The sequence below is a fragment of the Bufo gargarizans genome, chromosome 10 (genome assembly GCF_014858855.1).
Source record: "Bufo gargarizans isolate SCDJY-AF-19 chromosome 10, ASM1485885v1, whole genome shotgun sequence".
Classification (NCBI taxonomy): domain Eukaryota; kingdom Metazoa; phylum Chordata; class Amphibia; order Anura; family Bufonidae; genus Bufo; species Bufo gargarizans.
This window is the reverse complement of record NC_058089.1, coordinates 48,994,213-49,012,247: the sequence shown is the minus strand read 5'-3', so window position 1 is coordinate 49,012,247 and position 18,035 is coordinate 48,994,213. Positions and strand designations below refer to the sequence as shown.

Genomic DNA, 18,035 nt, shown 5'->3' with positions numbered 1-18,035 from the left:
GGACATGCCTGGTTTAGAGGAACACTCCAGTTAAGAAATGATACATGCCTGAGGGAATGGACATGACGCAGAGATTTCCTCTTTGTCCTTTAAATCCCTGCCCTATAAGAACAGCACAAGGCACAGCATACTATGCATCGGTTTCATCTGGAATGTTCCTTCACAGGGGTTGTCCAGGACTAGAAAAGAAGGCTGCTTTCTTCCAAAATAAAAGGCACCACCCCTGTCCACAGGATGTGTGTGGTATTACAGCTCAACCTCACTGACCTCTATAGAGCAGACCTCCAACACCACGGACAGGTGTGCAACGGTTTTGGAATAAAGCAGCCATCTTTTTCTAATCCTGGACAACCCCTTTAAGTTTGAAATCAAGAAAAAAGATAATCTTCTGCCATGTCATTTAGATGGGAAGCCTCCAACACCGGGGTCTTTAAAAAGTCTTTAAAAACAAAAGGTCAAGATATAAAGTAGTAACAAAGGGCTTCTGACGCTCTATGAAGCCTCATCACCCCCTTTGTCTTGACATTTTGGAAAATGCACTTGCAGCCCCCACTGATTTCTGTAGGACATGTCAGAAAAATATCTTCCCCTTTTGGAGTCGTCTTGTATGGAACGTTACATGGACGAGCTCATGTATGAGAGTCATAGAAAATATTTTGAGATATGCAACTCCTTATGGGGGAGAAGGAGAACACAAGAACATGTCTAAGGTTGTAGTCTTAGAGGAACCTGCGGAGTACTACACTGGTGGACCAGGTGGAGGTAGGCTCACTGCAGATACATCATGTTACTTTCCCTACAGATTCCGTATGTCCGTTCCAATCGTTCAGGGTTTGATATGAAGATTGAAGATTCACGTCGCTCAGTTTTAGTAGGCAAATCTCCTGTCTTCAGGGTAGCCGAGCTTAGTCAGGTTGTCCTGACATGCAAACTGGATCATGGGTGGAGGGCCGCACATGAGCACCAGTGGGTTGTCTGAAGGTGCAGGCAGGTGCTTCTTAATCATCTCAGCGGTGACAAAGCCGGTTCCGTACTCCCAACCTGAATGAAATCGTGAATGTAAGAAAATGTTACACCAGTGATGGCCCCATCTCCCACACCCTGCCTTTCAGCTTTACGGTTTCCGTAAAGGGCATCTGTCAGCAGTTTTGTCCCTATGACACTGGCTGACCTGTTACATGTGCACTTGGCAGCTGAAGGCCTCTGTGTTGGTCCCATGTTTATATGTGCCCGCATTACTGAGAAATATGAGGTTTTAATATATAAAAAAAAACAAGCCTCTAGGAGCAACGGGGGCGTTACCATTACACCTAGAGGCTCTCTCTTTGCAGCTGTTGCGCCCTCTGTACTCTGATTGACAGGACCAAGCAAGGAAAACGTTATCATGCCTGGCCCTGACTTCTCCTAAAGTTCATTAGCGGCCAAGCGCACATGTAACAGGTCAGCCAGTTTAATAGTAACAAAACTGCTGACAGATGCCCTTTAACTTTCACTTGGCTATTTCAGGTTATGCCATGATTGGTGTGAAAAATATAATACATGACAATACCTTCCTCACATGGATCCAGAGATCTCCCCATTCATTGCTCCAATTGTTTGGTTACATTTATTTCAGCAGCTCAGGGGTGTGCCCTTTCTGCTGCAACTCTCTCCCTATCACAGCTCAGGGGGTGTATACTTTCTAATGCAACTCTCTCCCTACCACAGCTCAGGGGGCGCATACTTTCTAATGCAACTCTCTCCCTATCACAGCTCAGGGGGCGCATACTTTCTAATGCAACTCTCTCCCTATCACAGCTCAGGGGGCGCATACTTTCTAATGCAACTCTCTCCCTATCACAGCTCAGGGGGTGTATACTTTCTAATGCAACTCTCTCCCTATCACAGCTCAGGGGGGTGTATACTTTCTAATGCAACTCTCTCTCTATCACAGCTCAGGGGGCGCATACTTTTTAATGCAACTCTCTCCATATCACAGCTCAGGGGGGTGTGCCCTTTCTGCTGCAACTCTCTCTCTATCACAGCTCAGGGGGCGTATACTTTCTAATGCAACTCTCTCCCTATCACAGCTCAGGGGGCGCATACTTTCTAATGCAACTCTCTCCCTATCACAGCTCAGGGGGCGCATACTTTCTAATGCAACTCTCTACCGATCACAGCTCAGGGGGCGCATACTTTCTAATGCAACTCTCTCCCTATCACAGCTCAGGGGGCGTATACTTTCTAATGCAACTCTCTACCGATCACAGCTCAGGGGGCGCATACTTTCTAATGCAACTCTCTCCCTATCACAGCTCAGGGGGCGCATACTTTCTAATGCAACTCTCTCCCTATCACAGCTCAGGGGGCGTATACTTTCTAATGCAACTCTCTCCCTATCACAGCTCAGGGGGCATATACTTTCTAATGCAACTCTCTCCCTATCACAGCTCAGGGGGCGTATACTTTCTAATGAAACTCTCTCCCTATCACAGCTCAGGGGGCGCATACTTTCTAATGAAACTCTCTCCCTATCACAGCTCAGGGGGCACATACTTTCTAATGCAACTCTCTCCCTATCACAGCTCAGGGGGCGCATACTTTCTAATGCAACTCTCTCCCTATCACAGCTCAGGGGGCGCATACTTTCTAATGCAACTCTCTCCCTATCACAGCTCAGGGGGCGCATACTTTCTAATGCAACTCTCTCCCTATCACAGCTCAGGGGGCGTATACTTTCTAATGCAACTCTCTCTCTATCACAGCTCAGGGGGCGTATACTTTCTAATGCAACTCTCTCCCTATCACAGCTCAGGGGGCGCATACTTTCTAATGCAACTCTCTCCCTATCACAGCTCAGGGGGTGTATACTTTCTAATGCAACTCTCTCCCTATCACAGCTCAGAGGGGACATACTTTCTAATGCAACTCTCTCCCTATCACAGCTCAGGGGGCGCATACTTTCTAATGCAACTCTCTCTCTATCACAGCTCAGGGGGCGCATACTTTCTAATGAAACTCTCTCCCTATCACAGCTCAGGGGGCGCATACTTTCTAATGCAACTCTCTCCATATCACAGCTCAGGGGGCGCATACTTTCTAATGCAACTCTCTCCCTATCACAGCGCAGGGGGCGTATACTTTCTAATGCAACTCTCTCCCTATCACAGCGCAGGGGGCGTATACTTTCTAATGCAACTCTCTCCATATCACAGCTCAGGGGGCATATACTTTCTAATGCAACTCTCTCCCTATCACAGCTCAGGGGGCGTATACTTTCTAATGCAACTCTCTCCCTATCACAGCTCAGGGGGCGTATACTTTCTAATGCAACTCTCTCCCTATCACAGCTCAGGGGGCATATACTTTCTAATGCAACTGTCTCTCTATCACAGCTCAGGGGGCGCATACTTTCTAATGCAACTCTCTCCATATCACAGCTCAGGGGGCGCATACTTTCTAATGCAACTCTCTCCCTATCACAGCTCAGGGGGCGCATACTTTCTAATGCAACTCTCTCCCTATCACAGCTCAGGGGGCGCATACTTTCTAATGCAACTCTCTCCCTATCACAGCTCAGGGGGCGCATACTTTCTAATGCAACTCTCTCTCTCTATCACAGCTCAGGGGGCGCATACTTTCTAATGAAACTCTCTCCCTATCACAGCTCAGGGGGCACATACTTTCTAATGCAACTCTCTTCCTATCACAGCTCAGGGGCGTGTCCTTTCTGTCCACGCTCTTTCCTTGTAACTGCTACAGCTACATATGGCTGGTGGCGGTAGAATATTTAAACTAAGTTTGTGTCACCACCTCATTGAGATGAACAAGAAATAAGGAAAACAAACAAACAGCAGGTGGCGCTATACAGACACATTTTATTGAATAACTCTGTGGCAGGGGTGTAACTACCATAGCGGCAGACCATGCGACTGCTATGGGGCCCCGGGCAAGAGGGGGCCCAGTCTTATTTGGGATCATCCCCTCTTCTACTTGGTCAGGACCCTACCCTCTAAAGGAACAACTTTTAGCAAATGAAGCAGTGGAAAAATGGTCCAAGGGTCATTGAAAGGGGTTCAGGCAGAAACCCTTCTGTCCTGTGTGGGGGGCCTGGTTTGATCCTTGCTATGGGGCCCTTACTTCTCTATGTACACCACTGCTCTGTGGTTATACTAAATTTTTAATTAAATGCAATTACAAAAGTATTCAGATCCAAGTGCTGGTTTTGAAAATGTTGAATATTTTTATGGCACAGCGCCTTTGAGGACGATTTAAAAAAATTCTTATCGCCCTAGTCTTCTGCCTTGCCTTGTAAAGTGTCATCTCCTCTTTTTTTGGGTGACACTGACCTCATATGATCCCTCCAATGGATAATCTGTAACATTATCCATTGGAGGGTTCTTCCAATCTGCCATTGATAACACTGGTGTCCTGTCACGTGGCAGTCAGGCCTTTGGATCCCCGCAGCCCGGGTGTGACTGGCGCCTCTGCCCCCCTATAGCTGTGCCCCTTGTAGGGCAGAGCTTTACTACAGAATCTACTGTACAGAGATGTATTACCTTGAGGTGGACGGTCCAGGGTGTAGAAAAGCTTAAACTGGTCGGGGTGACTTTTGGCTACAGATTCCAGTTCTGATCGAACTAAAATGTCGTCTTCAGTCTAAAGAGAAATAATTTTCAACGTTACTCAAAATCTAGAGACATCAAATAGGATATCTGGGACCTGCCGGCCGCCTCCATCATGGCTCCCACATTGGGTGTCATGCACTGGTAAGTAATCCACTGGATCCTGTAGTGACTAATAAAAAGAGTTCTCATCGTACAGATAAGGGGGTGAGATCCTGAGACCCGTCTCTGCAGATAGGATGAAGCATGCAAGACAAGCCAGGGACGGACTGACTATAGCCATTAGGGGCCCGACCAAACAGATCCCATCGGAGGATGAGAATCGGCCCCATTTCTCTGGACTTCCTATCGGGGGCCATGGCAGAGAACAGTAATCTGCATCGACAACCTGACACAAAAAGAGAATAAAAGAACCTTTTTCGTTGTTACCTGATTAGCGAAGATGAGGTAACATTTAGTGTCATCACTTGGATCCTGAGTAATGTGACGGATTAGCTGTAGCATTGGAGTAATACCTACATGGGAGAAAAACAGGATGAATTGTAGCTTGGCATCCACTGTCCACATAATACTGCCATACATTACCCACATAATGCCGCCATACACTATCCACATAAGACTGCCATATGTCTGGCTAATGCTGACATAAAGAGCTCACATAATACTGCCATACATTGCCCACATAATGCCGCCATACACTTTCCACTTTACTGACATAACGAGCTCACATAATACTGCCGTATAATGTCCACCTAATGCTGCCAAACAGAACTCACATAATACTGCCATACACTATCCACATAATACTGCAATACACTGTCCATATATTACCATGATATCCACATAAGTGTCATACACTGTGCACATGATGCCGCCATACTGTTCACATAATAGAGCCATACACTTTTCACTTAATACTGACATAATAAGCTCATATACTACTGCTGTACAACGTCCACCTAATGCTGCCATACAGAGCTCACATAATACTGCAATACACTGTCCATATAGCTCCATGATATCCACATAATTGTGTCATACACTTTCTACCTAAGGGCTCATGCACATGAACGTATTTTCTTTCCGTGTCCATATCGTTTTTTTTGCAGACCGTATGCGGAACCATTCATTTCCATGGGTCCGGAAAAAAACGGAAGTTACTCCGTGTGCATTCCATCTCCGTATATATGCCCATTCCGCAAAAAAATAGAACATGTCCTATTGTTGTCCGCATTACGGACAAGGCTAGGACTGTTCTATTAGGGGCCAGCTGTTCCGTTCTGCAAAATAAGGAATGTACACGGACGTCATCCGTATTTTTGGCGGATCCGTGTTTTGCGGACCGCAAAATACATACGGTTGTGTGCATGTACCTTGGAACCGAACCAGAGTTCGAGAAATGTTTTTTTTTACAGTACAAATTAATTGATAGTTATTGCAATAACTTCGGCTCATCGGAGCCAATACATTCTAATACTGTGCGGAGCTCATCGGAGCCAATACACTCTAATACTGTGCGGAGCGCTCCTGCTCCGTACAGTATTAGAACAAAGTTTTATGCGAATCGACTTCGGATGCTTCATCTGAAGTCGATTCGCTCATCCTGACTGAGCTCACATAATACTGCCACACAGAACTCACACCATATTGTCATTCTCTTTCCATACGACTGGCATACAGAACTCATAATCCACTGTCCAAATAATACTGCCGTATATGGTCCACATAGTATTACCATACACTGTCTACATAATACTGCCACACAGAGCCCACATAGTGCTGCCACATACCGTAATATTCACATTATACTTCCCTGCACTGTCCATATATTGCAAAAAGTGCAAAGTGCCCCTGCTATGTGTTGTGCACATAAAACCGCCATGTAGCATGCACAGTCCTGCTATGTAATGCACACATACTGCTGTTCTTTGGTGTGCACATAATATTGCCATCCAGTGCCCACATAATACTGCCATACTAGCTGCAGCAGTTGCCCGTGCTATAATGGAGCTTAGGTCATACATGACATATTACGTGTTACAATGACAGCTGCTTGTGTACTGTCTGTAGGTTGATTATCTCATTCTTACAAGGTATACCGCCACTTCATGCTGTTACGTGCACTGCTGCATGAAACTATCTGCTCTGCCGGGACCTTTGCCCTTATCCACACATCAAAGTATTTCGCCGGCATCTGTCACTCACAGGGATCATCTCATCCTTCTGCAGCATGTCCTTTCAGATTTACTCTGCACCGGCCGGATCCCAGGGGGAAGGAGCCATGCATCCATACGGGAATACGTCTTTAAATCATGACTAGTGCCTATGGACTGCACCATCCCGATCCCAGCGATCAGATCGGCTAGTCCCTCACCGAGACCACCTCTTGGGAGAAACGCTTTCTCTTCTGGGGTCCACCACAGTAAGGACCGGCCCTAAAAATCTGACCAAACATGAAACCCGAAACCCAACAGAACTGGGATGAGAGCGCGCCCTAGGATGAGCCCTGATAACCGCCCCGATGAGGGTGATCCTTCCTGACCAAACCCTAAATGATGGGGATTATATGTACTCTGGTCGGAGAGCGGGCCAAAGAAGAAACGCCTAAAGGGTGACACCGGGACAAGATAGAAGACAACACCATGCAGCGTGTGTGCGCGTGAAGCACAATACGCTAGCACCTCACACTATAAGGGTCCATTCATAGGAACGTATCCGTTTAGTAGTCCGCAAATTGCAGATCCACCAAAAACGCAGCCCCGCCGATCAGCATGTCCAACCCTTTGTTAGAAGTGACTATTCTTGTCTGCAAAATGGACAACAATAGGACATGTTCTATTTTTTTGCAGGGCCGCAAATCGGACATACGGGTGCGGTCAGCAGGCGGTGTGCTGTCCGCATCTTTTGCAGCCCCATTGAAATGAATGGGTCCGCAAAAGATGGGGATCGGATGTGGACCGAAACTATGGTCATGTGAATGGAGCTTAAAGGTGACCACAAACCGCGGATCCACAAAACACGGACACTGGCCGTGTACACCCCATATCGTCGTGTGGACCCATTGACTTCAATGGACGTGTCCTATCTTTGACTGCAACATGCAGATCGTGGACCGCAAATGCAGGGTGGTGCACACGGCCGGTGTCCGTGTTTTGCAGTCACGGTCATGTGTGAATGCACCCTCAGGCCACTTGCCCACGAACGTAAGGGCTCCGTGCCCGTGCTGCGGTCCGCAATGCACCGGCACCGACTGTGGGGAAGCTGCATGCGGATCGCAGACCCATTCACTTGAATAGCATCCGCGATCCGTCCGTTCCGCAAAAAAGAAAGAACAAGTTCTTTCTTTTGGTGGAACGGAAGCATGGAACAGAACCCCACATAAGCACTCCGTAGTGCTTCCGTGGGGTTCCGTGCTTTTGTTCTGTTCCGCACCGCATCTACAGAATTGCGGACCCATTCAAGCTAATGGGTCCGCATCCGTGATGCGGAATGCACACGGCTGGTTACCCGTGTATTGCGGAACCGCCGTATGCGGTCCGCAGCACGGGCACGGAGCCCTTACGCTTGTGTGAAAGAAGCCTCAGTGTTTGAGCAGTGATTTCCATCAGTTATGTGTAGACTCCAAAACCAGGAGTGGAGTCTACACAGCGATCGGGTATAACAGAAATATTTGCACCTGCTCCGTGTTTTTGACCCACATCTGGTTTTGGCTCACAATGACTGATGGAAATAACTGACCAAAGACTGACCAAAAACTGACTGTGTGAAAGCAGCCTTAGTACCACCACGTAGGCCTTGTTCACACTTCAGACGTGTGCTACTCATGTTCTCCACACACAGCACATGTACAGCCCATTAAAGTCTATAGATCTGTGTAAAACCACTGACACAACACATATGGCATCCCGGTTCTGTCACAATTTTTTTGCTCCGAAAATTCATTTTCGGCCTCATGCACAAAACCGTATCCGTTTTGCGGTCCGTCAAACACAGATGACTACCATGTTGTGTTAGTTTTTTTCGCAGGCACATTGACTTCAGTGGGCCTGTGGTCTACATTTTGCGGCCTAAGAGTAGGACATGTTCTATTTTTTTGCTGAGCGGGCACACGGATGATATCCATTTTTTTTTTTTTTCGTGGACCCAAAGAAATGAATGGGTCCGTGTTCAATCCGCAAACAATGCAGATAGGATATGGATACAGTCGTGTTCATGAGGTCGGCGGAGGAGCATTGTCCATGGAATACGAATGACACACGGAGGGCAAAAAAAAAACGGACACAAGCATCAAACACGGATCATGGAGGAAACACGGACAGATATTTCATGGGCTCCAGATCCTATTGGATGCTCAGTTGTGACCACAGTGGTGGACGTAGTGGACACAATGCTCTGCAGGAGATACACAGACGCTAGAGAGAGAACGCAGCACTTACCTGTCCCTCCTGCAATCATCCCAAGATGTTGGGTGGACTTAGTCTGAGGTGGCGACTTTTTGTCTGGTCTGATGGCAAATTTACCTGGAAAAAAACAAAACAATAGAAAACATCAAGGGCAGAAGAAGCTATGAGAGAGAAGGACATGCTCGGAGTTGTAGTACTATACAGGGAAAGTGCTTATAGGACAACTCCATAATACCCTGTCAGTGTTATAGATGCCATGCTATATGACTAATCCCCAGGGCTGGATTGCGCTCCCTGGGGGCCCCTGCTTTACCTCTTATCACAGCCACATATAGGGGAGATGGCCATGCTTGCACAGTATGTGGCCCCTCCACAGGGGTTCATGAGTCTTAGGCCCCAATCACATGACCGTATCAATTTTTCAGTCCGCAAATCGCAGTTCCGCACTTTTTGCAGGCCCCATTGTAACAAAGCCTATCCTTGTCTGCAAAAAGGACAAGAATTTTTTGTGGCCCCATTGAAATGAATGGGTCCGCCCAGTGTCAGACTGAAGTCCCTTGGGCCCACCCTCTGTGTATATAGGACCTTTAGGGCCCCATTTGTTTAGGAGTCCATCATTGTCAGATCTTGGGCCCTCTGATACTCTGGTGTGCCAGTCCGACCCCGGATCCGCAAAAAGTGAGGATCGGATGCGGAACAAAAATACGGTCATGTGAATGGGGCCTTATGGAGATCGCCGAACACCCCAAAAGAGAAGTACATGCATGCCTGGCCAACCGTAGAGGGTGGGTGCTAAAGGTCCCCCGAGTCCTCAGGACCCTCTAAGAAGAAGTACCGTTACTGAGCGGAGCCACCCTTTAGTATTACTCAGGGTAACCTACCTTTTCCTTTGTAGACTAGAAGACCATTAGGACCCCGAAAATCCACTGTGTCCCCAATCTTCAAGCTGTCCAAATACTGGGACATCTTTCCTCCCTCTGGGAATTTAGGGTGCACTTTTTTGTAGTAAACCTGTGTGGCACAATACAGAACTATACAGCACAGTGCATCATGGGAAATGTAGTCAGCACTGCCCAGTGCCGGGGGTAAAGACCACGTCTCCCACGATGCCCAGAACAGGCACCGAACCAGCAAGGACCGAGGAGCGGCAGCTGGAGAGCTAATGGGAAATCAGCAGAACTGTGAATGCAGCTCTGGATGTCACTGGAGTCAAACATTGGTTGCTGCGTGGGGATCAGCAACCTCCGGCTCCCCGCTGTTGTGAAACTACAATTCCCAGCATGGTCCATTCATTTCTATGTGAGTTCTTAGAAGAGCAGAGACAGTATGCATGCTGGGAGTTGTAGTTTCACAACAGCTGGAGTGCCGGAGGTTGCCTACCCCTGGTCTAGTACATGAGAGATCCAAAATGTTTTGTAACATTCCCTTGTGCTCTGTATAACAAGCTTTTACCTTTACAACAAGGTCAACATAACCCTTCACTTCGTCACTGGACACCGGGGTGTACGCCCGAACCACCAAACTGCCGTTAACTTTAGCCGAGAGGTAAATATGTTGCCCTATGGAGACAGAATATAGAGTGTCTGATTACAGAGCTGAAAGAGTTAAATACGTTCCAAATAAACATGGCTGCCTTGCAACAGAAACAGCGCCACATCTGTATATGGGCAGCGTATGGTATTGCAGCTCAGCTCTACTGAAGTGAGCGGTGCTATACATACAGCCTGCGCGCAGGTGCGGGCCTATTTTTGGAAGAAATCAGATTAGGATTTTCTAATCCAGTACAATCCCTCATGCACAAGATTGGGATAAGTGTCTCATGGGTGACGGTCCGACTGCTGGGAGCCCCACCAGTAACGAAAATGGGGGTCCTCCTGTGTCTCCCTTGTATAAATGGATACCTTTGAGCATGTGTGCTGCAGCTCCACATACCTCTACGGGGGCTGCCGGAGATAGCCAAGTAAGGCCCATTCAGTCAGGGGTGCATAGGACCGTCCGTTCCAGTGTACGGACCCTCACTGATCACATACTTGCCCCCGATAGGAGATAAGGGTCTGATCAGTGGGTTTCAGACCTCCGGGACTCCAAACAATCAAGAATAGAGATCCTGACACCCCCCACACTGTATCAATGAAGTGGTGGTTCAGTGAGTATGTTGCCGCTCCATTGATTTCTATGGGTCTCCTGGAGATAGCAAAGTAAGGCACTCAAGCACCAGCCCTGGTTTTGTGATCATGGGGGTAGAAGTGTAAGGACTCCCACCGCTCCGACACGTGTCTGATCAGGGGGTGTCAGACCGCTGGGGATCAAGAATGAGGATCCTGCCCACCCACTGGATAAATGGAGTGGCGGTCCAGCGTGCATGTCGCTGCACAAAGAACCCCAGCAGTCGGACCCCCCCCCCCAATCAGATATGGGATAGGACATCATTTTTAATTTTGGGACATCCCCTTTAATTCCGACGTACACATTATATCAATTTGCTTATATCAGGGGAACCGGACAACAACAACATTGTGTTTATGAGGCCCCGTGTCAGGAGGATCACACTGGGAAGATTGATTTCAGCATGCCCAATCTCTTCTTTTCCCAGGCGATGAGCAGCACACTCCTTTATTTCGGCAGATATTGAGTCTTACCCAGGGGCGGACTGGGAACTTAAAGTGGCCCCGTTTTGTGGTCAGGTCCAAATTGATGGAAGGCAGGGCCATATTGTGGCACATTATACCACCCCAAAAGAGCCAAATACCTCAGTCCATCACAAAATGCTGCCAGCAGCACAAAATACATCCCCAAAAACTTCCACCGGCCGGCCGTGAGGAGGGCCAAGGTGGGGCCACCTGGGCATCGGCCCACCGGGAAATTTCCCCTGTAAGGTCTATGGCCAATCCGCCCCTGGTCTTACCTATAGGAAGTCCCAAAATGTGCTCCGACGAAGGGAGGCCAAATCTGAATTTCTTAGTGTCATGGCTGATTTCCTAAGAAAAAAAAAAAACCACAAACAATCATCAATATATGATGGAGACCACCAAGAGGCGACTTCACTCCCAGATCAATCTGGTGACTCAGCAATGGCAGCACGGACCGCCATTTGTCCCCGATACCATTACTAAACCACCAGGGGCCTAATGATGGTGACCACCAAGACTCGCAGAAGAGCCGACTTCACTCCAACCTGGAAATATGACGATCCCCGGGCAGATGCCGCATAATAGAAGTAAAGTAAGTAACATTCTTGCCAGAGACCTCACCTGTTTTTCGATAAGGGGCAGGGGGTACTTTGTCTCCGGGTTTAGGAGAGTGACTGGAGCTTTCTTCTGCTGAGAACCCAGGCATCTAATGAGGAATAAGAAAGCGGTCACGCCGACGACAGCCAACGCGATGATCACATTGGTCTCCTGGAAGCGAGAGGCACATAATGAGGTCCAGAAACACAAACGATTATGCAGTGACGAGTCTAATAGGTGAATTTAAAGGGCTATTCCAGTCATTACAAACATTGGGACCCCCAGCTATGGTCAAGTGAGCATGCTCAGTAGTTTCCATGGAGTAGCAGGGAGCGTGCTCCGCCACTGCTCCACACAACACCCCTCCCACTAATCCACAGATTAAAGAGCATTTATCAGCAGGATCAACCTTATGGAACCAGGCATAGTGCCTGGTAGGGTGGATCCCGCTGATTAAAATGATACCTGTCTTGTGAAAATCGGTTGCAGCATTCCTGAACATTAAGATCTTTATTCTTTAAGTGAGGGATTCAGATTCAGAGCACGAGGGGCGGGGCCTGACTCAGCCTTCCCTCACTTGCATAAAGAATAGAATTCTTTTTTTTTCTCCAGAACGCCACAACCGATTTTCACAAGACTGGTATCATTTTAATCAGCAGAATCAACTCTCATCAGGTTTAATAAAGCTGCCAGATGCCCTTTAAAGGAGCATTCCTATGTAGCCATTTAAGGCACCCCTACAGGACATGTCTAAAAGGTGACAGATTCAAAAATAGCCGAGCTTGCAATTTTCAAAACTCCCACAGAAGTAAATGAAGATGGCTGCGCATGCGCCGGCAACTCTCCACACTTGATGCCTCATGATGGAGCCCCGTTCTAGAGAGGGAGGTGCATTTTTCAGAGCTAGGACCTGCACTTCTAGAACATTTATTGCATATCCTGTGGATGTGTGATAATGTCCAGATGGGAGCACCCCTTTAAGCCCCATGAATGTAGCGGTGTCCAGTTCCTAGCACAGAAGCTACATGGGAGCACCATAGTGCTAGGGCAGACATCCTCAATCTGCGGCCCTCCAGCTGTTGCAAAACTACAACTCCCAGCATGCCCGAACAGCCTACTGGTATCAACCCACAGCAGGGCATTGTGGGAGTTGTAGTTTTACAACAGCTGGAGGGCCGCAGTTTGAGGATACCTGTGCTAGGGAATTTCCCAAGAGAACATAGGCTACCGTCAGACTTGCGTTGTTGTTTTCCGGTATTGAGCTCCGGCAGAGGAACAGATGCCTCCTTATGTGCAAAATCAAAACGCATCCGTTTAATTCCGGTATTGAGATCCTCTGCCGCAAGTGTGAAAGTAGCCATAGTCAGAAATGGTGTTGGGAACCAACTGGAATGTTATGGCATGGTCTAATAATATCAAGTAACGTGGGAATATCCCTTTAAGAAAATGTTGCACCACTAAGGCCAGTGATTGGCTGCAGAGACATCTTCACTGCGACCAAGCAAAACCCGAGGAAAGTGCAGCGACATCTTAAACATAAGTAATGCTGCATTTATTATTCTGCATCCATTGCCTGTTTTTTTTTAGTTAAAACCAGAAAACCCCTTTAAAGGGAACCTGTCACCGGGATTTTGTGTATAGAGCTGAGGACATGGCCGCTAGCACATCCGCAATACCCAGTCCCCATAGCTCTGTGTGCTTTTATTGTGTAAAAAAACTATTTGATATATATGCAAATTAACCTGAAATGAGTCAGGGACAGGACTCATCTCAGGGTAATTTGAATATGAAACAAATAGTTTTTTTTTTACCCAATAAAAGCACACAGAGCTATAGGGACTGTGTATTGCGGATGTGCTAGCGGCCATCTAGCAACCCATGGCCTCAGCTCTATACACAAAATCCAGGTGACAGGTTCCCTTTAAGGCCTTGTTCACACGTCAGTGTTCGGTCAGTGATTTCCATCAGTGATTTGTGAGCCAAAACCAGGTGCAACTCTAAACACAGAACAGGAGCAGACCCTTCTACCTCATGTCTGTGGAGGCTCCACTTCTGGTTTTGGCTCACAAATCACTGATGGAAATCACTGACCAAACACTGAAGTGTGAACGAGGCCTATGAGGCCCCGCGAAGGGAGAACAGTCTCTGGATATGTGGCAGACACTGCACGCGCCAAGATCGTCCTGGTAAAGTCGGTGATCTTCGACCACCACTGATTTCCAAAACTAAAGGGCTCCGTATAGAAATAAAACCCCTTTGGCACGGCTCAGAGATTTCTATTACTGGAATCTGACACATTTTAATAAATGCAGTTTTTATGGCCGAGTATTCTGCAAGTATTTTAAACGGCATTCGCGCGCTCAGGCAGACGCCTGCACGGAATAACGCACCGATGGTCTTTATTGTAGCGGATTCGCTAAATGGGAGTTTCAGCGACAAAGTTTCCATTGGATTTGCCTGTGTGAACATGGCCGTAGAACTGTGGTGCTAGAAATCAGTTACAGAAGTCTCTAAGCCGTGCCGAAGGGGCTTTATCTATAAGAAACTTGAATGCTGCCCATTTAGCGTTTGTTTTCTGTCACCAGAGACCAGTTACTGTCCTCTCCCTGCGGGATTAACCCCGTCACACCCAGGGGTGACCACATTTGACATTTCATGCATCCGTGCAATCGTGATCCTCAAAACGATAGATTTAATCTCCCTTATAATTCTTTAATGTGCAAACATTGCAATCAGACACCAACGTATTGTGCGAGGCTCCACGATAGGACCTCCCCGAGTCCTCTGCAGCCTTCCTCTAGGCGCGTCCCTCCCATGGTCTGACAACCACCCCATAACCCTGACCGAGCCAATGGAACATTATCCATCCCTTTCCATACATCAGACCAGGGGCACGCCCCCCGGAGCTGGAAGGGTTACCAGTCAGCAATGAATGGGAATGCTGCACAATGGCATGTACACCGATGTAGCAGAGCTGAGGTGGTCGTGAGATTTACAGGAGAACAGACACATTGCACAGAGAGGAGAATTACAGGGCTACAATGTAACAATAGCAAATGTAATATGTAACAAATGTCAAACTCCTCTGGACTACCCTTTACAATGAGATAGATAGATAGATAGATAGATAGATAGATAGATAGATAGATAGATAGATAGATAGATACATGGATAGATAGATAGATAGATAGATAGATAGATAGATAGATAGATAGATAGATAGATAGATAGATGGACAGGTATGAGGATAGATAGATAGATAGATAGATAGATAGATAGATAGATAGATAGATAGATAGATAGATAGATAGATAGATACATGGATAGATAGATAGATAGATGGACAGGTATGAGGATAGATAGATAGATAATAGATTGATAATAGATAGACAGGTATGAGGATAGATAATAGATAGATAGATATGAGATAGATAGATTTTATGAGATAGATAGATAGATAGATAGATATAATAGATAGATAATAGATAGACAGGTATGAGGATAAATAGATAGATTTTTGCACATATCTAACAAGACCAGGGCCGTGGTCTGTTTCCAGGTATTGCACCTGCTTATATTTGTGTGCTGCTCTTCAACTTTTTCATATAGATATTAGATAGATACAAGGACCCATCTGTGCCAACCTTGACAATTCCAGCTCTGCCATATATACATTAGAGACAGACAGATAGATAGATAGATAGATAGATAGATGGACCATTGTGAGTGCATTTTCCCTGTACTGCGCTACAGAATATGTTGGTGCTATATAAATGAATACAGCCTACAATAACCTGTCCCTGCATGTATCATTCATGCACTAAGCCGCCTTGTCTGCGCAGTCACCACAGGGTTAACAGAAGCATAGCTATCCCGCACATCAAGACAATGGCGAAGCAATGGACAGCAGAGGTGTGAAGATTTATGCAAAGCCGTACAATAGAGGAGCCGTCCAAGCACTTACCATGATCAGAGCTCTGCTCCTTGCTGTAGAAGCCAGCAGACAGGTCGTGCAGGAGGCTCCTGGTATCAGACGCCTCCCCTGCAGGCTGGCACCACCCTCTGCACTGGGGCATGGGGCCCAGCACTACATGGCAGGGTGAGGGAGGGGGGAGCAGAGGCTGCAGGTCTCTCAGGTTCACTTTAAGCTCTTGAGGTCTTGCATTGCATGCTGAGGCTTGTAGTTCCATCCATATTAAGGCAGGGCTAGCTGGCACCTGAGTATGTTGGGACTTGTAGTTCTATGGCGTCTACCTGTGTGTTTATGTTTTAGCATTACACGGGCGACGTGCATGCTAGGGGTTCAGTGTCGGACTGGGCTGTCTAGGGCCCACCACTAAAATGCATCTTGGGGGCCCCCCATATGGATACATCCAAATATTACCTGCTCACACAGCAGCAAGACGCTACAAGATCATTAATTATGGGGGTCCCTGAAGCAAATTTGAAAAGGCATGTCCCTGTGGTCGTAAGTCTACTGTGTTATGTGCCATTTGTGCAGGTGGTGGGGGCTAGGGGCCCACCTTGCTCAGGGGCCCACCGGCGGGGGATTCACCTGTACCCCTGTGGGCCAGTCCGAGCCTATAGGGTTGTAGTTCTAGCTGTTATCATTCTATCAGTCTGACAAGCCCACGTGGGCAACCTGTCACCTGCAAATGCTGAGGCTTGTAGTTCTACACACACTGCTATAGATCCAGGCTGGGGCTACATGGGTGACTTTTTGCCAGTGTATCCTGTGACTTGTAGTTCTACACATACTGTGTTAGCGCCAAGCTGCGGCAACATTTTGCCAGTGTATCCTGTGACTTGTAGTTCCACATCATCTTCTTCATTTTAAGGCCTCCTTCACACGACCGTATGGCTTTTTCAGTGTTTTGCGGTCCGTTTTTCACAGATCTGTTGTTCCGTTTTTTGTTTCCGTTGTGTTTCCGTTTCTGTTCCGTTTTTCCATATGGCATATACAGTATACAGTAAATACATAGATAAAATTGGGCTGGGCATAAAATTTTCAATCAACGGTTCCACAAAAAACAGAACGGAAACGGAAGACATACGGATGCATTTCCGTATGTGTTCCGTTTTTTGGCGGACCCATTGACTTGAATGGAGCCACGGAACGTGATTTGCGGGCTATCATAGGACATGTTCTATCTTTAAACGGAACAGAAAAACTGAAAAACAGAAACGGAATGCATACGGAGTACATTCAGGTTTTTTTTGCGGAACCATTGAAATGAATGGTTCTGTATACGGACCGTATACGGAACGCAAAAAACGGCCAGTAAACGGGGAAAAAAAAAACGGTTGTGTGCAGGAGGCCTAAGGCTAAGCTGGGTTTTCATTGGAAGCCCTTGGGCAAAATACATCTTATCAGCACAAGATCTCGGCGTCACAAGCATTTCTTACATATTCATATGTACACAGAGGAGTCATGTGATCTGTTACCCAGAAACACCCAATTTTGACATTGCCTCCCGGGACTAAAGCTCTATTCCCATTGTCAGCATGGCTGGCTCTTTCTACAGGCTCCCTGCTCCTGGTCATTAAGTATCCATGGAATGGAAAAGGACCGACAGAAGTGTGAACGGAGCCTACACCTGTAGGGGTTTGCAACCTCTAAATCATAAACAAGAATATTTCCATTCATTGACAGCAAGCAGGATCTTGAACCCTGACAAACATGAGAGTGTGCGACTGATCGTTTGCTCCGGATGGATTCTATTTCTGTCGAGGCCCACGGCTTATATCCTTTCAGTTTACAACAAAAACATAAAAGCAACAGAAAGTTTGTGGTTTTCCAG

General features: G+C 47.1%; 1 protein-coding gene across 1 annotated transcript; it reads right to left on the bottom strand.

Moving 5' to 3' along the window:
- Positions 1-11: 11 nt before the first annotated feature.
- Positions 12-16,279, bottom strand: LOC122920570 (NADH-cytochrome b5 reductase 2-like). Its single transcript, XM_044270169.1, has 9 exons — positions 16,199-16,279; positions 12,259-12,405; positions 11,913-11,985; positions 10,460-10,566; positions 9,889-10,018; positions 9,041-9,124; positions 5,034-5,119; positions 4,539-4,638; positions 12-1,041 (listed from the first exon to the last, which is right to left on the bottom strand). Exons 1-9 carry the CDS (start codon positions 16,199-16,201, stop codon positions 869-871), a joined length of 903 nt encoding a protein of 300 aa, XP_044126104.1. The 5' UTR covers positions 16,202-16,279; the 3' UTR covers positions 12-868.
- Positions 16,280-18,035: the final 1,756 nt, after the last annotated feature.